This window comes from Dermacentor silvarum, chromosome 3 (assembly GCF_013339745.2).
Source record: "Dermacentor silvarum isolate Dsil-2018 chromosome 3, BIME_Dsil_1.4, whole genome shotgun sequence".
NCBI lineage: Eukaryota > Metazoa > Arthropoda > Arachnida > Ixodida > Ixodidae > Dermacentor > Dermacentor silvarum.
Genome location: NC_051156.1, coordinates 208,337,743 through 208,358,240, shown reverse-complemented (window position 1 = coordinate 208,358,240; position 20,498 = coordinate 208,337,743). Strand labels below are relative to the sequence as shown.

The 20,498-nt window shown below is 49.1% G+C and overlaps 1 protein-coding gene across 5 annotated transcripts in view; it reads right to left on the bottom strand.

Annotated features, from left to right (window-relative positions):
- LOC119446561 (uncharacterized) overlaps positions 1-20,498 on the bottom strand; it is a 174,450-nt gene that overhangs the window by 65,444 nt on the left and 88,508 nt on the right. For all 5 annotated transcript variants that reach the window (XM_049664218.1, XM_049664214.1, XM_049664217.1 and 2 more), the window contains 2 exons: positions 18,700-18,807; positions 1,167-1,315 (listed from right to left, as the gene is read on the bottom strand). In XM_049664218.1, the coding sequence (XP_049520175.1) occupies positions 1,167-1,315; positions 18,700-18,807 (257 nt within the window). The remainder of the gene's footprint in view (positions 1-1,166; positions 1,316-18,699; positions 18,808-20,498) is intronic.

Here is a 20,498-nt window from a genome sequence, read left to right as displayed (position 1 = left end):
AGCCTTGTATCGCTGACTTTCAAAGAAAGGGCTTCATCCCCAGATCGTCGGCAAGAGTGAGTACCACTCGTTAAACAATGACAAAGGGAGTAGCACCGCTTCCTGTCATAGTAAGTTTCGCGCACGTTATCTATATACACATCTGTCCCAAACGGCAGGAAAACTTACGCCCACTCTATCGCCGACGTATCAAGAATAAGTGAATGGGCGCACACTTGAATATATACGCACTGTATACACACAATAAATGACGGACTACACCTATGGCGCACGAATGGTCGAAGCTGAATGTTTCATGACGGTGCACAAGAGTAAGCGAGTTACTAGCTGTAATATATATTTGCTACAAGGTATTACAATGTACAAAACAGCTACGTTTCAAGCATTGTGCGTAGCAAGAACAAATCTATCGTAACTGAGCACACCCGCGAGCGATTAAGCAGAAAATAATCAGATAGTGGCCGCACCGAGGAACTTCACTGAGTCAGAAACTGACAAGCCACTGCTTCAAAATATTTGCCGAATAAAGAATAAAGGAGCACAACACACTAATCCTGACTGAATTCATAATCGGAAAGCTGGGATAGCTTGGAATACATATTTAGCCCCGCTTTTAGAACAAGCACCATATACGCTGCTTGGGCCGTTTGGACATAGGTAATAATAAACACGAAAAAGAGACCTAATCGAGACATATAATCAACATTTATTTATCGAGTCAGTTGAACAACCTTTTACGTCGACCTTGTTTGTTTTAACGTCAGCACTTGGTCGAAACTGTCCTTTCTGATACATCTGTAGTCGACGTTCCTTGGAGTTGCTCTGGCGAGCACGCGTGAAAGCTGATACGACGGGTCCCGCTATTCTAGGAAGGACGATAGCAGGATACATGCTGCACCTGCTAACGCGTCGTATAGTGAAAACAGAAAACTGATAACAACTAATGATGCTCCCAAAACGCACGTTAAAGCAAAATAAAAGCACGTGCAATATGCCTCCTCGCAAGAGAGCCAAGTCATTAAATAATTTATAAAAGATTATTATCTTACTAACCCGAGTGGCATTCAGTGACGGTTGGCAGGGAGCCATAATAAAAACAGTGTACTGGGGGCGTATTTGTGACACACGCCGTAAGGCAGGAAGTAGCGAAACGTCAAGTTACTTACTGAGTAATGTATGGTTCTGAGTTTGCGTCACTATGTTTCAGGTTAAGAGCACGTGTCAGCAGGTCAATGTAATTCGGACTCCGGACAAGGATGCGCTCGTATTGGTCAACTCCAGGCACGATTTTTTTGACAAGCTCAGGAAATGAAACCTAGAGAGATGGATGGAAGATGACATGAAAAGTGACGTCGCGGAAACATCAAGCAGGCCCGTTTCAGATCTTTTTTGCAAACATAAGTCTAAGCTGTTACGCGGCCCACAGTCCATCTCGGCTGTTTCGCAAGCTGCGCCTGACTTAAGGCAATGAGTTAACTATAATTTTAAAAGCCGATAGTTATTGCCCCACCTCACGTCCCCCGCAACCAGCGAGATGTGGCACAATAGCAGATACGTCTATATAGGGTGTTTACTGAGAAGCTAGTGACTGTGTCCGAACATAGGGGATCGTGAAGCGCCTGCAATCACAAAGTCACAAGATGCCCTCTTGTGACTTTCCGATTTAAGTTAAGCGGTATTCACACCGGAGAGTACGAGACGTCGTGCGACCGAGCGCTACTGGCGAATGAAAAGCTACTCATGGCGGCCGATGTTTACACCGGCAAGCGTGACCTGTCCGCCACACCGAAATGTCTCGCAATTTGTGCCATTCAAACCTTCTCGCACCTTCCATCACCACGTAAAGTTATCGTCTTCCGGCGTCCTGGTCCAGCGCCACTGAGTACTTCACAGCTTTGCTGTACTCCTGTCGCTGAGATGAAAATCGGTGAGTGAGAGACATTAGTAAATTCATCGCTTTTCGACGAAAGCGACCATTTCGGGTTATTGCCTTGCGCCCAGCTTGGCCGCGCGACGTCAGTGACTCGACCGTGGGAATGCAGCGTTAATGATTACAACGTCTAATTCCCGTTAGAGTATCGGGGAAAACATTCAGGTGCATAGGAACGAGCAAATCCTGCGCCAGCGGCCACCGTGAGTCTGCGGGCCGCTGTGGACGCACCACTGAAAATGTTTCAATTCTGAATGTTCAATAAGAATGCTGATCGAAAGGACACGCTATTCGTGCGCCAATTATCGGTATCGAAGTGGGAAAAAGTTCATTTTCATCAACGAATGTGTTAAAATGGATAACATTTTTAAGACCGCGCATATTGATTTTGCTTCCTGCGTTGCCCTACTCCAACACTGCCATTGCAACATTACCGTTAAAACAGTATTCAGAATGTTTAACAAATTTTACTGAATAAAGAAGAGACTGCGACGGTTACTCCAATATCTAATGCCACCCTTGCTGGAAAAGAAAAACAGTGAAGGAAACATTACCACATCGTTTATGTATCATTTATATTTTAACTTTGACAAACCATCTCAGGACGACTGTCGACGTTAATGCTATTGGCATTGAAGCGATGTAGCGACACACCGCATTGCCACCGCTGACAACGCGTCCTCTTTGGGCATGTATACGTACAGCAGCCACGCTCCTCTCGCGCGCTTTCTTCGGGATCCGCTGCGCCTTCCAGCGGCGACATCGCAATGTGAGCGTGCGGTGCATGCCCCAATGTAGGCATATCGGGTGTTTCAGCGAACACTTTAAAAAAATTGAAATGGATAATCGACTAATTAAAAAAATTCACTAATCAGGTTTTTAACTAATTATCTTATGGCCCACATTGCAATTTACACATTCTAGCCGTGGAGTTTGCAAGGCGGATCTACTTGGAGCGAATTCTCAGGATGGAACCAGTTTCGAGATATTGATTTCCGAACTTTGCGTAGAAATGCATTGGCGGTCCAGTGTTACTTTTGTGCTTCAATATATCAAACAACCTTTTGTTAAGAAAGTAACTGGAATGCCAATGCATTGCTCATATATACAGGGTGTTTCAGCGAACACTTTCAAAAATTCTTAAAGGTTGCCTGTGGCAGATAGCACAATTCTAGTTCATGAGCTGGTCTACTCGAAGAGGCGGACATTATTTGCACAAGAAATTGAAATACATAATCGAATAATTAACAGAAATTCACTAATTATGTTTTTAACTAATTACCTGATGGCCCATATTGCAATTTACAAATTGTAGCCGTGGAGTTCGCAAGGCGGATCCACTTGGAACGAATTCTCGGGATGACACCAGTTTCTAGATATTAATTCCCGAACTTTGCGGAGAAATGCATTGGCGTTCCAGTTAGGTTCTTAACAAAACGTCGCTTTTTGCATTGAAGCACAAAATTAACTGGAACGCCAGTGCATTTCTCCGCAAAGTTCGGGAATTATTATCTCGAAACTGGTGTCATCCTGAGAATTAATTCTAAGTAGATCCGTCTTGCGAACTCCACGGATACAATTTGTAAATTGCAATATGGGCCATCAGTAATTACAAAACGTCGCTTTTTGCATTGAAGCACAAAATTAACTGGAACGCCAGTGCATTTCTCCGCAAAGTTCGGGAATTAATATCTCGAAACTGGTGTCATCCTGAGAATTAATTCTAAGTGGATCCGTCTTGCGAACTCCACGGATACAATTTGTAAATTGCAATATGGGCCATCAGGTAATTAGTTGAAAACTTAATATGTAAATTTTTGTTAATTAGGCGATTATGCATTTCAATTTTTGTGCAAGTAATGTCCGCCTCTTCGAGTAGACCAGATCATTAACTATAATTGGGCTATCTGCCACCGGCAACCTTAAATAAATTTTGAAAGTGTTCGCTGAAACACCCTATATATATATATATATATATATATATATATATATATATATATATATATATATGAACCATGCTATATAGGCGCGGCCTCACTTATATATTATCACTGCACTCTACCCTACCTAACACTTCTACATGCTGCACTATGATTGGATCGGCCGAGAGGATGGCATCTATTTCATTCCTTGTTTCTCCATTAGGGCTTTTCCAGGTCCACCTCCTCGCACTGCGCTTCCTGAAGAAGGTATTCATTATTCGGAGCCTATTCCTTTCCGCGAATTCTACCAACATCTCTCTACTGTTTCTAGAACCGATGCCGTAGTTGCCAATTGCATGCTCACCAGACTGCTTTTTTACCACTTTTGCATTCAAGTCGCCCATGACTACAGTATACTGAGTTTTAACCTGTCATCGCTAATTCAACATCTTCATAAAACTGTTCTATATCTTTATCATCATGACTGGAGGTTGTGGCGTAGGCTTGTGCTACCTTCATTCTATGCTTCCTATTCAGCTTTATTACGACGACTGCTACCTTCTCATTAAGGCTGTAGAATTCAATGTTGCCCGCTATGTCCTTATAGACTAGGAATCCTATCCCGAATGCTCTCTTATCTGGAAGACCTCTGTAGCAGAGGATGTGGCCGTTAGTCAGCACTGTATAGGCCTCACCAGTTCTTTTAACCTCACTAAGGCCAATAATATCCCATGCAAGGCCTCATAATTCCTCAAATAGCCCTGCTAAACTAGCCTCCACAAGAAAAGTAGAAAGTTACCTGTCAAGAAAAGGGTCAGGCAAGGAGACACAATCTCTCCAATGCGATTCACGGCATTCTTAGAAGTATTAAAGCTCTTCGACTGGGAAGGCTTAGGAGTTAGGATCAACAGCGAAAATCTCAGCCATCTTCGGTTTGCAGATGACATATTATCCTATTCAACAACAATGGGGACAATTACAATGTGGCGACGAGCGACCACGTAGACCGGTAAAGTCTCGGGCTTCCGATGGAAAGGACAGACCAACATCTCTTAGAGTAGCATTTTTAATCTCTTTCGGAACGCTAGCCCGTGCCGGAGCGTGCCAGCCGCTCGTGCCTCGTGTAGACGCGAGCGTCTACGTAATTCTCATGCGACGCCGATGCTGCTGCCGCTAAAAAGCCCCCCCCCCCCCCCCCCCCTAGAGAGGAGGAAAGTTGGACGAACGATGGAAAGTCCACGTGACGCGGCGTGTCTTGGCGTTGGTCTTGTGTGTCACGTACGGAAGCGGCGTGCAAGGATGCATCAGAGTTGCGTCGCACATTGGTGGGGCCGATGGCACGGGTGCTTCAACGTAGGCGGGTATGAGACGTTCCAGGGCAATTGTGTCTGATCGGCCGTTGACATTCACGACACGCTCGAGAACACAATATGGGCCGGAGTAGTGTGGCTGCAAAGGCTTCCGCACGGCACAGTTACGCACGAAAACGCGAGTAGCAGAGGTGAGTGCGCGAGAAACGTAGGGAGAACTTGCTTCTTGCGAACGTGTAGACACGGGGCGTATCTGGTTGAAGAAAGCTTGTAGTTCGGCAACGTAGTCGGCAGGTGATGGCATAGGTGTTTTGCTGGTGGCGACAAAGAAATCGCGTGGAAGGCGTAGGTGAGTGCCGTAGAGTAGCTGAGCACAGGAGCAACCTAGGTCGCTCTTGAGTGCGGCTCTGATGCCAAGTAAGACGAGAGGCAAATGTAGAACCCACTTCTCCGGCGATTCATGCGCCATAAGGGAGGCCTTGAGATGCCGGTGAAAGCTTTCAACAAGTCCATTGGACTGCGGGTGGTAAGCAGTCGTGCAAAAACGTGTCGTTCCGAAGCAGCAAGAGCTTGATGTGGGCGAGTTGGTGTAACATACTTGAAGAAAAAAAAACAGCGCAGGAGAGACGTGGACGAAAAGAAGACAGGTACAGCAGACAGCGCCTTGTCTGTTGTGCCTGTCTTCTTTTCATCCTCGTCTCTTTTGCTCTGTTTTTTTCTTCAAGTGTCGTTCCGAGTAGCTTGAGTAGCTCGTTGAAGAGTGCCGAGTCAAACTGCCGACCGCGATCGGTGACTATTGTGGATGGGCAGCCGAACCTTGCAATCCATGTAGACACGAAAGCTACTGCAACAGTGGGCGCTGAGATGCAAGATATAGGTGTAGCTTCTGGCCACCGTGTATAGCGGTCGCTGCATGTCAGTATGTAGCGGCAACCTTTCGAAGGTGCGAGAGGGCCGACGAGGTCCAGGTTTACGGTGTCAAAACGAGCATCCGGTGGAAGAAAAGACTTGGCAGGCGGAATGGGATGACGCTGGATCTTGGAGCGTTAACACGACAAACAGCAGCGAACCCAATCGCGAACTTGCGGGTTTAGCCGAGGCCAAACGAACCGACTGTAAATAAGCTTCTGTGTTGCGCGTATGCCAGGATGCGACAGGTTGTGCACGGTTTCGAATAGACGTCTGCGAAGGGATGCCCTGAATGAATGGTCTAGGTGTGTCGGAAGAAGTGTCGCAGACGACGGACGTACCATCTGGAGTGACAACGACGTCCTCAAATTTCAGGGACATTGACGAATTCCGGAGTGTACGAAGTTCGGTGTCGTCACGCTGTTGACTGGCGAGTACGTCGACATCGATGATGAAAGGCTCTGACGTCAACGTTGAAACGGCATTGACGCGACTCCGAACGTCGGTTAGAATGTTGTCGGTGCCCTTGATGTGGCGGAACGTTGTTGTAAACTCGGAGATGTAGGAAAGGTGTCGATTCTCGCGGGGCGAGTAACAAGACGCCGAACGGTTCATTGCGTGCACAAGGGGCTTGTGGTCTGTCAAGACAGTAAATGCACGGCCTTCTAGGAAATGGCGAAAATGTCTGATAGCCAGGTAAACTGCGAATAATTCACGGCTGAACACGCTGTAGCGGGACTGCGCAGGCTTCAGTTTCTTGGAGAAAAAGGAGAGTGGATGCCACGCATTGTCGATGAATTGCTGCAGAACGGCACCAACGTCGGTGTTTGAAGTGTCGGTCATTATGGCAGTGAGCGCGTCTGGCTTTGGGTGTCTAAGCAGCGTGGCGTCGGCGAGGGCAGACTAGGCTCTTGTGAAAGCGTCGGTGGCCTCTTCAGTACTCTGAAGCACTTGTTTACGTTTGTTTACCAGCAGAGCATCTAGCGGAGTCATAAGTCGTGCGCAAACTCGAATGAATCAGCGGTAGAAATTGACGAATCAGAGAAATTGGCGAAGCTTGGTGAGTGTGGTCGGTCGGGGAAGGTCTTCGATGACGCGAATCTTAGACGGCAGTGGTCGAATGCCGTTAGCGTCGACGATATGACCGAGAAACTCGAGTTCGGGTTGACCGAACTTGCTCTTGGCGGCGTTGATGACAATTCCTTTACTGGCAAGGCGTGAAAACAACAACCGCAAGTGGTGAAGATGTTGTTCTGCGGAAGATCTTGCGACGAGAAGGTCGTCAATGTATGCAAAAACGTCACACGCCTGCGCGGCACACGCAGCACAGTCACAGAGTAAGCTGGTGGAGCGGCTCACGAGTAGCTCCAATTTGGGCACCACGCACAACAGGGTCTTCGCGGCAGTCTGTTCGCCTCGTTTTTACGAGAATGATCTAAACTTTCCTCCCGGCGTCGACGGCGAGCAGCAGCTTGTAATGCTCTCTGCACAGCAGTCTGCTGAGCCTGATCAAGCCTTACAACTGCAACTTGCATGTCGATCTCGCTGCGTTTGCAGGCACCTTAACTAGATGGCGCCACCATACGGGCGGAGGCTCGACAGCTCGGGCAGCTCGGGATCGCGTTAATTGCGCGCCTCGTCTGAATCGCATCTCGTCGTCTGCGCCTGCGCACGCTGCGTTTGCAGGCGCCTTATACCTTGATGGCGCCACCATACTGGCGGAGGCTCGGGTCGTCTGCCCCTGCGCGCTTGGGAGCGTTTTAGGGCATTTTTCAGCTTCCCGATAGCAAGCGCTTGCGTGGCTCAGTGGTAGAGGATCTGGCTCCCACGCAGCCGGCGCGGGCACGATTCCCAGTGGGAATCTGGTACTTTTTTCGCATTTCCGGCGATAGCGGTTACGGCAGCGTATACCGCCGGCAGCGGCACCATCGCGAACCGAAATGGCTATTGGAATGAGTCCATAACAGCTTACGCTGTAAAACGAAAGGTAGGCCTCTGGTGACGGAATCGATGAAACGCTGAAAGGATTGGCCCGCGTTCCCTAAGCTGATGCGGAAATTCAAAAGGACCGAAGGGTGTGGTGATGGGTGGTCTTGGGAATGGCTTCTTCAACGACCGGTAGTTGGTGATAGGCGCGAACGAGATCGATCTTAGAAAAGATCGTCGCATCGTACAACGCTACTGTGAAGTCCTGAATGTTCGGGAGAGGGTAGCGATCAGGAACTGTAACGTTGTTTAGTGCCCCGTAATCGCCGCATTGGCGCCAGTCTCCAGTCTTCTTAGGCACAATGTGAAGTGGTGATGCCCAATTACTGGAGGAAGGGCGAATGATGCAAAGTTGCAGCCTATGTTCGAACTCCGCGCAAGCGATCTTGAGTTTCTCCGGGGACAAACGCCGGAGTCGGAAATAGACAGGTGGGCCGGAGGTGACGATGTGATGACACACGTCATGTTGCACCGGTTGCGTCCAGTCCAACAGGCGCGTCAAATAAGTGGGAAACTCGCGTAGGAGCGCGGCGAATGGTTCGTCTAACATGACAGAAATAGGCGCGATTGGCGATGTGCCTCATGATGGGACGCCGGGAACGGACAGCTGGGTCACGGAGTCGATGAGACGGCATCGTTGGACGTCGCCAAGGAGTCCGTAGTTGTGCGAGAAGTCTGCTCCAATGACTGCACGACGGATGTCTGCAACCAGGAATATCCAGCGGAACGCTCGTCGGAAGGCAAGGTTTAGCATGACGGAGCGTGACGAGAAAACTGGAATCCTGGTGCCCAGGGGCGTAGCCAGAAATTTTTTCGGGGGGGTTTCTCCGGCCCGACCGGGGGGGGGGGGGGGGGGGGGGGCAAGCTTCTGCTTTCCTCTACGTCACGTGATCGATAATGAATATCGGTAGTTTAAGCAGACTCTATACATGTATATGAAAGACATGGGACTCCCCCCCCCCATCCCACCCCCTCCCCCTCGCGTGTGCTTGTGCTTGTGCAGAAATTATGTAAAAAGTAAAGTAAGCTCATTAACATACAGTAAGTACGACAGGTACAGTGGGCGTTTGGACCAACGGTCTCTCATCGCGCCACTGAATGGACCAGTCTTCGAAAACGCATCATTGAGACGACCCGTGCGATCGGAGAAGACATCATTAATTGTTAATTTCCGTTAAGCGTAGATGGCGTCGTCCTCGTCGGGGCGAAGTGCGTTTCACAAGTCAAGGACGGCTATACGCGTGAAAATGCAAGTGTGACCAGGCTATACCTACTCCCATAGCAATAGCTTGTTCGCTGCGTCTTTGCGCTAGAAAACTTAAATACGCGAAAAAACGCCTAAGGCTTTTTTTTTTTTTTTTTTTTTTTTGACGCTTTCGTCGCCCTGCTCCCTCATACGAGAGGGTTGCATTTCCTGCGGCAAGTGCATGGGCTGCTGTGTCTTCCGCTGTGTGCGAGCGTGCTGCCGTCATTTGCCTTTACGTCAACAGATTCAGAATTGTACAGAATATTTCACCGCACAGCATAGATATCGCATGTGTACGCATTTTAATGTAGTGCGTGCAACTCATTTCTGCTTCACTTACGCCAGTGCAAACAGGAAGCGGCCTTGTACCTCACAGAATATCGACTGATTGGTGTACTAGTGATGCAGGAATGAACTCCGGTCTTGTTCAGTGCATCGTGCATATAATCAATTTCTCAGGACGCGTTAACTCCGACGAGAACTGTCAGCGCCTGCAACAAGAGTTTACTTACGCTGTACTGCGCACAGCAGTAATTCATGCATGCTTGTCGGCTGTCTGTTTCGTGCATTCTGTTGCGAGTCGGTGGAATTTCACTGCTGTCAATCAACCCCTTCGTGTGTACATTGCTGGTTTGGGATTCCACAACAAAATAGCAACTACCAGCCTTCCGTAATTGCTGGTTTGGGATTCAACAACACAACAGTAATTACCATGCCTTCCGTAGCGGCGCAATCGCACACAAGAAACGTTTCTCGCGCAGACTACGTTCGCACTTGGGAAGCGGCAAGTGGGCGGAAAGGCCAAAGCGGCCGGAAAAGTTTTTCCGCGCCTGTCCAAGTTGTTCACATTTGTTTTGCTACCGCCGCGGCCGCCGCTGCCGTTTTCGTCCAGATCCATCTCGTCTGCGTACGTTTGTCGCCGTGGTGGCTCTCATTATCGCATTATTTCGAGCGGTATGTTCATTCTTTGAGACACATACCGTCATCAAAAGTGATCATTTTACGCAGCTTCGCGTGTCATCTGCGACCTTCGGTAAATTCCTCGTTGGCGTTCCGTAATTCTCCTCACACGGGCGCGGTAGCGCTGAGTCACAGGTTGGTGCCTAGGCGTGATAATATTTCTTTAATAGTTTTTATTTACAAGTTGTAATAACATTTCATCATTTCGTATTGTCGGTGCCTCCAGGACACCGAAGGGGCAACGGGAACACCACAGCTAAAACCTGGGCTGGCCCTTGTGTTGGGGCTCGCCAAAGCCTGCGCGTCCTACGTGAGACCTACGCTCCCAATCTATCGTCGCGACGAGAAAAGCACCCCGCGACTTCTGCAACATACCGTACACGTGCGAGGAGAATTATGGAGCGCCAACGAGGAATCTGCCTAACTATTGTCTGCCGTGGAAGTGGAAGAAGAAATGGCTTTTATACTTCTACCTACTTGTTTTCTAGAAATGGACAATGAATAAACGGAAGACGCGGACACCTCGGAAACGGTGGTGGTGGGTTCGCCTGGCTTTGCAAAAGCGCGATAAGTTGGGTCACGCCAAGGCTTCGTTGCCGCACCTCCGGTCGCACGACGTTGAATACTATCTTGAGTATTCCTGACAGTACGTTTTAGTGCCACTCTTGTCGTAGAGCAAGGGCTGGTTCTTGATCGTGTCGATCACCATTACAGCCATGTTCAATTCCATGCCATGTTCAATTTTACGACCGGTTGTTTACATGCTAGTGTAGCTTCCAGTGAAGCAAAACAACTTTCCGCCGCGTTTCCGCTTCGCCATGGCGAAAAAATCAGCCCGAGATCGATTTGGCTCGCTGCCTGTTTTTCTGCCTGTTTTTCCGCCTAGGCGGGCGGATTTTTGCAAGATTTTGCCGCTTCCGACAGCTTCGAGACCAAGTGTGAACGTAGCCTAAGATCGTGCGCGAGCGCGGCCTAACCGGCACCTGAAGGGAAGCGGCGGAAATGTATACCGGATATTTCGACCACCTGGGGTCTTTAACGTGCACCTAAATCTAAGTAAACGGGCCTCGACCGTTTTCGCGATCATCTAAAATGCGGTTGCCGCATTTGTTGCTTCATTTGTTGCGCATTTGTTGCTTCAGAATGCGGCCGCCACATTCTCGCCCAAAACTTCACAGAGTGTCAAAGCCTTGACAAACACCATGACAGTTTTTTCCATACGCAGACATGATTCGCTGTAAATTACCAACCCAAACGGAAGCGCCCAGGAATGAAATTGTGATAGTAGCACCGGTTTCATGAATTATGTCAGCGCGAAGCGACGAGAACTAAAGGTGGGTAAGTGGGGGGGGGGGGGGGGGGGGGGGCTGTTTTCCTGCGAAGCGCAGGGACGCCGACAGTGACGAGCGTCGTTTCCAAAACGGCGGTGGTAGTAGCAAACGCCAGACGTTGTAGTTGTTTCATTGCGGGTACCCGTACATCTTGATATGCTGGAACAACGGCTGCGTGGGCGACGAGATGACGTGCGGCGATGTTCCGCTTCACAGATGATGCGTTCCAGGTGCTCACACAAGGAGTCGAGCGGAGATTGCGCTGCTGAAGAGCAGGGAAGGGTTTTGCAGGGCGGTTGTATTGTCACCCGGAGACGATGTCGTGGCTGCGATGGTTGGGGTTTGCTACTTCCATGACTTTGTCAGCCAAAGCGACAAGTCCGGTAAGATCCATGGTAGAGGCTGTCGCCAGGACCATCTGCACGTTAGCCGGGAGTCGTTGCAAAAACAATTCGCGCGTCGTCGATGAATCTCGCGTTATCTCCGAGCAGCTGCCTCATTCGGTGAAGAAGTTGACTAGGGCGTCGGTCGCCGAGTTCTTCAGCGGACAGAAGCTGCTGGATGTGAGAATACTCAAGCTGCTGTGCGCTGTAGTAGGGCTGCCTTGAGATCGTCATAGGCGGCGGTAGACAATGGGGCGTTCAACAAATCTGCTACTTCGTCAATGGCGGCGGGCGAGAGCGCTGCAACGGACGTAATGAAACTTTGATGCTTGAGAGCGGATACCAGCGACTTGAAATTGTGATTCGGCCTGAAGAAACAACGCCGAAGGATGCTGGTCCCAGTACTGTGGGAGGCGGACGGCGATGGCCGAACAGGAGGGCTCGCCGCGTTCGTCGGAAGGGTTCTGGCCTTGAGCTCTCGTAGCGTTGGTCTGGTCCATGGTCGTCTCTACCACAGGAGTATGGCAGTATCACGTCCGAGGTCACCAAACTGTGGCGACGAGCGACCACGTAGACTAGGGAGCCTACAATGATTGAGGACCTTAACGGAGAAAGTGTAAGAGCGGAGATTGAAGATTAATATCTAGACAGTTGTAAGAGCGGTTGAAGATTAATATGCAGAAGACAAAGATAATGTTCAATTGCCTGGCAAGGGAACAAGAATTCAGGATCGCCAGTCAACCTCTAGAGTCTGTAAAGGAGTACGTTTATCTAGGTAAGTTACTGATAGGGCCTCCTGATCATCAGAAAAAAATTGCAAAAGGATAAAAATGGGTTGGAGTGCATACGGCAGGCATTCCCAAATCCTGACTGGGAACTTACCACTGTCGTTGAAGAGAAAAGTATACAATAATTGCATTCTACCGCTGCTACTATATGGGGCAGAAACTCCGAGGCTAACAAAGAAGCTCGAGAACAAGTTAAGGACCGTACAAAGAGCGATGGAACGAAAAACGTTAGGCCTAAGGTTAAGAGACAGGAAGAGAGCAGTGTGGATTAGAGAGCAAACGAGGATAGCCGATATTCTAGTTGACATTAAGACGAAAAAAAGTTGTCGCAGTTTCACCTGAAAGGCGAAGCATCAATTGCGATATCAAATTTGTAGAGAGCTATACGGAGTAACGATATTAGCTTTATCAGCTGTTTAAACTTGGACATGCGACAGCACCGGCAACACGCAGAACTATTGTCGACGCCGTCGGCGTTTTGCCCGCGTTCGCTCAAAATGCGTGCGGCGTTGGTGACTGTTGCCGGAGCCTCTGATATAAATAGGCACTTGGTGCCGCAGCTAAACGTCGCCTCCCTTCCCTCCCCCTCCCCCACGGCCTCTCGCGCGTCGGAAGAAGGCGCGTTTGCTCTACATATATGGTGATTGTAAAGGAGGAAAGAGACGTTTACTTCTGCAGCCCTTAAGCGAGCACGGTGCAGAACGCGCGTTTGTTCTCCGCCGTGCGTTCACTCCCCGTGAAAGCGCGCGCCCCTCGCGCCCTTTCACTCGCACATACAGCGTTCGGCGGCGCGCGGCGACGATTTCTTCTCCATTGACGTCATACGGAACCTCACGGCGACGGCGACGGCGACGACGACGGCGACGACGACGACGGCAGCGCCGACGGCAGAAATCTGCTTTGGAGTGTCCATATAATTGTTATCGCAATAAAAGAAGGAAAAGCGTGATATTAAGAAAATACATTCTAGGCACGGCGGGATTTAAACCCACGTACGCATAATCCTGAAGCGAGCGCCGTAACCACTCAGCCATACAGCCACGCTTCCAAGACTTGCATTCATGCGAACCATATGATTGCGTTCGAGCGCCCTCGATGAACGCAACCACCTAGAAACGCGGTACGCGCGAGCGGCGCAGCGTGGCGCCACCGGTCGAGTGCTGTACGTGGGCGCAAATAGAAATACGCGTCGGGGTAGGCGTGGCGAAAGAGGCGAGTCTTGTCCTCCGTAAAGGCCGCGATGCTCTCGTTCGGTAGTTGTACTCATATTTCCAAGAGAACTTCGGCCCTTTCCTTGCGTACGACACTCGTGAAGGTCTTTTTTTTTTAACCCACGTTGCTAGGGCGTTGTCTGTTCTCAAACCAGGTCCAAGCAGCGACATCCAAAGAAAAATATACATGGCGCAACTTGTCCTCGACGCCAGATGTCACGTGGTAGTGACGGTGAAGAACGACACAGTGTCAAAACTGTTAGTTATAAAGTTAAGTCTCTATGATGCGAACTTGTACCCAGAAAAACAAGAAGCTCTCAAGCACAACCATAGCGGTGATCAAAGTCAGCGATCGTAAAAAATTTCATCAGCGGGTTAAGCGCGTCGGCTTTTATACATGAGTCGCCGAAGGTTTCAGAGTAATCACTGGTGCCCCGCGTGTCTTCCAGATAGTACTGCACAATTCTCGTCGCGCATACAGTAAGGCTGCACGAGGTTCCTTGACAATAGACAACGAATAGAACTATCGATAACATTTGAGAAACTTCCGATACATGCAGGCGCGTCCTGCGCCGAACGATAACGTTTAACACTTGTTAGCCGGCGAAAGGCGGTCACCCGAGAAAGATAAACGGGTCAGTATTGATTTAAGCTTCTTGGTGCAGATTCACAGCATACGTACAGCGCGAGACACACGACGAGATAGTAGCCGATGCCCATGTCTGTTAGAATGCTATAAGGCTACGAACACAAGTGACTACAGTTCCTCAAAAATATTGTGGTGTCCGCTTTTGCTCCTTTAAAAATATTCAGAGAGCGCTTCTATACATAATTACAGCACACGCGCCACGATGGACCAACCAGGCCAGCGTTAAGATCGAAGTTCACAACACAAATGTCATTCCATGTTCAGTAATCGCAGGCCGATAATTTGCGACTTCCTTCAAGAGCAGACGTGAGCTTCCGGGTTGGTGCTTGCTGTGGCATTTGGTGCAAGCATATGACTAGGAGCAGGAACTGCTTATGCGCAATTACTAGCAATATACACGCAATTCTTCAGAAGCTGAAGCTAATCACGTGTATAGCGCGAGGATATAACTGCTGTTGTGCCTGGCGGTCCTTCTGGACAGAGGACGCACACCGGCTAGCGTGCAGCTATGAAATGCCATTCACGCTTCATTGTCTTTTCGACGCCAAAGAACTGGCGATTAAACCAGCGTGACGTCAAAATAATTGACAAGCGATTAGTGTCGCGTCTTCGTCTGTTCAACGACCCGGAACTGACGAACAATACCAGTTCTGGGACTCCAAACTGTGAAGGGGCCATCGGCCATGTACAACCTACTAATTGCTGCAAAGAGCAAACGCTGACGACTTCGTGGGAACAGCGTCGTCCTTGCTTCACATTAAATTGCATCTTCATTGTATCGAGCGCGGGTCGAAGGTTGGACACCAAAGCCGGAGTCCAGCAGGGTGGTGTGACACCATGGGTGGGATTTTGCAGCCTGCCACAATTCTAATAGGTCGAGAAAAAGGAAATTTAATTCCCTCTTCTAGCGAACGAGGAAAATTAACTGATTATACAAGGGAGCTTGAGTGTTGAAGGTATGCTCGGACATGTGAAGAATTTGACATGTAGTGTGCTCCGAGAATCACGCAGCCATTCTTACAAACCCTCATCGTGCATATTTGTACATAAACTTATTTTTTTTCAATGCTCGGACCTCGCTTTGGACCTCTCTTTCCCCCTGCACTTGGCACGGCACCAGCCATGAAGCCTTCGTGCAGCTCGGACCCCCGACTTCACAACACTGCGCTGACAGGACTTTGCTGCAGCCGAATTCCGAATACTGCATCTGCGATGGGGGTAGCTATATGGGCTTCTTGGTGGGTCATCTTGTAATTTGTTGTAGCGCAGGCACATGAGACAACATACAGGGCTGAAATAGCAGCTGCGAACAGCTGTGAACGTCCGCCATGTCTCCTCGCACTGAGCTTCAGGAACCGCCGTTGCGCACTCCGAACCAAACTTTAAAGCGTCTTCAAATTACAAAACACACGTAATATTTGCTCCTAAGACAGGTCAATAATATCGTAACGCAGTGGTTTTTTGACTACACTTGAAAAATTGTGCGGCGTATATCACAAAAACCTGGCACCAGATACCCTTGGTGTCGCACCAGCCATTGTTGAAATCGCTATCGTGTGCAATGAGCCCTGTAAAAATAGCATTGAGACGCGTGCGACTTAACTGATTTTTTTTTTTCGCTCCAGTCGCAGCATGTGAAACTGCCTTTTTCTGAGAGCGTTCGCACGCACCGGCGCGCCATGCATTCGGAGGCCACGCGCAGGCCTCGTGGCAGAGCGCTAGATGGCGCCGAGTGTTCTTAGGGAAGCGAGAAACAGGAATCCCGCTGCAGCACATGCCTCATACATAACTTGTTTCGACGGTGGCAATACGTTGTCGCTATATTGATTCAATGCTCAACTCATTACCTTCTTTCTGGGGTTTTACGTGCCAAAACCAGTTCTGATTATGAGGCACGCCGTATAGTGGAGGGCTCCGGATTAATTTTGACCACCTGGGGTTCTTTAACGTGCACTACAACGCAAGCACACGTTATTATATGGACACTTCAACCGGATTTCTGAAGGCGTTATTGCATTTCGCCTTCATGGAAATGCGGCCGCCGTGGCCGGGATTCGATCCCGCGATCTCGTGCTCAGCAGCTGACTGAGCCACCTTAGCTCACTGAGCCACCGCGGCGTCGACATTCATCATGAGATGGGCTCTGACGAATTTCGTGTGTGGCGTTATTCGACGCCACTTATCTACGTCATGCTCATCTGCCGGCTGAATCGGCAGCTTGTACCGTCGTGTGAATCCCACTACAATGAAGACTGGATCACATAGGTGCACACAGATGCCAGTCAGGTGCTAGTCAGCCAAAGCAGTGCTTCTGCAGCGCGATCTAGAGGGTGCTGAGCATGTCGTAGCCTATGTGAGCCGAAAACTGCCGCGTCCTTAACGGCACCACCACTTCAACGAATTGGAATGTGTAGCCGTTATATGGATTAGTGATGAGAAATCTCGATATTGTCAGTGTGGTCGCCAGTTTATGGTTGTAGCAGAAAATGCAGCAATTTCTTGGATGTTCGGAAAGCATCACCTGAAGCATGGAAAACAGGACTCCAAGAGAATAAAAGTATCGCGTCCAACAAGCTGCTGCTTACGCAGTGAACATTTCGCCACAGAGCTCAGCTGGGACATCGCTTTACGGAATAGTCTATGGCCAGCTGTCCCGACTCAATGCGCTCAATTTAGATGCCCCCGTCAGATTCGTGCGTACCGTCGCGCGGCAGATGACTTGCCGCAATTTTAGATAAGAGGCTCTCAAGAATGCTTCGAAAGCTTAAGTTAAAAAGCGTCATTACGGCCACCGGCATCGTCCCACGCCGCAGTACCAAATCAGGTCATGAGGTATGCGTCTGTCACCGGGAACTACGGGCCAGATTTGAGAGTCCCTTAGTTTTGTGATCACAGAAAGCCAGGGCGCGAACACTTGGCGCGTTTGCACTCTGGATCAACAGGGAAGCTTGGACAGAAAAGAAAGAACCATTTCACTGTCCCCACCGACAAACCTGACGTCGGGCACCCAGTTTCGAAGATGCCATGTGACGGAGTGTAGCGTCGAAGCGCGACCTTAGGAAGACGGGACAAGGGAAAAAGAAAAGAAAGAAGTGAAACAGGACAGGGAGCAGTTTGCATGATGTGGCATTTAGTGTCTTCTTTTATTGCGATAAAAATTATATGGACACTTCAACCGGATTTCTGCCATCGCCGTCGTCGTTGCCGTCGTCGTGAGGTTCCGTATAGATTCCAAGGGCGATAAAATCGTCGCCGCGCGCCGTATGCGCGAGCGAAAGCGCGCGGGGGACGCGCGCTATCACGGAGAGCGAACGCACGGCGGAAAGCAAACGCGACCGTCGCGCGAAAGGCCGTGGTGGTATGGGAGGGAGGGAGGGAGGCGGGGCGACGCTGTGCTGCTTCACCAAATGCTTATCTTGCAACCGGGCACAAGGGGAACTGGCCACTCAATCTCCCACGCGAAAGCAAGAAAGCGGGAAGGCAGCGCGGGAGGGAGGGGGGGGGGCAGCTTCTCCTCTGCCAACAACTTCTTCTCTGCACGACTCCTCTGCACTTTGCCCGGCGGTGGCGGTCGCCCGCACAGTCTCTTATCTCCACGCGGCTCTGACCTTTGTATGCGGTGTGCATTCGCCGCTCAGTTTTCGTTGAAGCGATAGACCAGTGCGAACCTTCGCCCGCCAGCTGCGGCGGCTGCGCCTGCTGCCAGCGTTTTTGACAGTGGTTGTCTGCGGTCATTCAGTGTGATCTATTCATGTTTTCTTGTGCGCGCTGACACCACGATTGTTAATTCAGTTAGTAAGCGAATGTGTCCAAGTTTATGCAGCCGATAAAACTACTATCCCTACTCCGAATAGCTCTCTACTAATTTGCTATCGCAATGGATGCTTCGCCTTTCGGGCGAAACTGCGACATTCTTTTTTTGCAATAATTTACTTCCTTACATTTATCTATTTCTGCTTCCACCCGGCACGTCCCCAGCTCGACATGGTTACCCGTCTTCGCTACAACTGAATGCAGCCGCTAAGGTGGCTCCAGTTAACCTATTAACGATACACAAATGCATAGTATACTTACTTTGACATCTGGCGTGAAGGGCTCCTCGGCTTTAACCTCTCCAAGCTCACTAAGTAAGGTCATTCGTGGCGCCGCTGTGTAGTCCAGGTCTTTGCTGTATTCTAAAAGCTGCAAAAAAGTAGTACGATCCTCAAGGTTCTGAACAAGTGGCGCGTAAAGCATCTACGGTAACAGGTCACTCGCACGGCATAAGAACTTTCAAAGCAATACCTTAGCACTCAGAGAACCGGTGGGCTTCATAGAACATTCCGGCACCAAATACTTCATTACGATAGCAATTACATGAACACTCAAGGCCAATTTTGGCGGTCGTCGCCGTTGCCAAGAGATTCCGTATAAAGTCCAAGTGCGATCCCAAGTTGCGCACGCCATAGGCGACGACTACGGAGGGGGGGGGGGGGGGCTCCGGGGCTCGAGCGCCCTCCGGAATCTCCCCGGGTGGGCTGAGCCCCCCCCCCCCCCCCCCCCCCCCAGAGATCCATAGCCTACCCCCCCCCCCGCCCCTAAAATGTCATTATTACCTGGAGTTCTGTAACCCACATAATTTGAGGATTCTCTTGCATTGCCTCCACATTTTCACTTTTGTTGTGGCTAAAAGCTTACGGCACCATTGTTGGCGCGGAAGTGCACGGCTTTTAATTTATACTTTCGCTTTATTTCGGCAAATCCTGACAATAGGAGGACAAGCGCATTAGAAGCACCAGTGGCGGCTACCTCATCCATGTTTCTTTACTTTAACATTTTTCGTTTTAATTTTCCGCTCAGAACACCACACACAGACACAATATATTTAAATATATACAAAGGACAAACTTTATTATATTTTTTAAAGAGAAGGAGGTAGCCAACTAAATGGATAGCCTATACCCCGAGAATGAATATGTTGATGTATGTTCACCTCACTTCAAATTACTTTGAGTGCTTTTTTGACCCTGACAAAAAAAAAAAAAAAAAAAAAAAAAAAAAAAACCTGCAGACTTCAGTGACCCCTTCGGCAGTCTTCTATCACCGGCGTGTGAAAAGCACGTGAGTGATATGTGTCTCAATATTGATTCTCTTTCCAGTAGGCAATGCTAACAACTGGCGACAAAATAAAATTTTAAAAATCTTATAATTATTTACAACATTTATGCATTAGGGATGGAAACATCGCATCTTGCATGCAGAGGCCATAAATACGGGGCGTTTCAGCAAACACTTTCAAAAAATTTCTTATAGGTTGCCTGTGACAGATAGCACAATTCTAGTTCATGAGTTGGTCTACTCGAAGAGGTGGACATTACTTGCACAAAAAATTGAAATGCATAATCGACTAATTAAAAAATCACGAATTAGGTTTTTAACATATTAACTTATGGTCGGTGTTGCAATTTACAAATTCTAGCCGTGGAATTCGCAAGGTGGATGCACTAGGAACTAATTCTCAGGATGGCACCAGTTTCGAGAAATTAATTCCCGAACATTGCGGAGAAATGCATTGGCGTTCCAGTTACTTTTGCACTTACCCGCCGTGGTTGCTTAGTGGCTATGGTGTTGGACTGCTAAGCATGAGGTCGCGGGATCAAATCATGGCCACGGCAGCTGCATTTCTATGGGGCGAAATGCTAGAACACCCGTATACTTAGATTTAGGTGCACGTTAAAGAACCCCAGGCGGTCTAAATTATTCCTAAGTACTCCACTACAGCGTGCCTCATAATCAGATCGTGGTTCTGACACGTAAAATCCCATAATTTGTTCTTTTCATACTTTTGTGCTTTGACGCATAAAACGACGTTTTGTTGAGAAAGTGACTGGCAC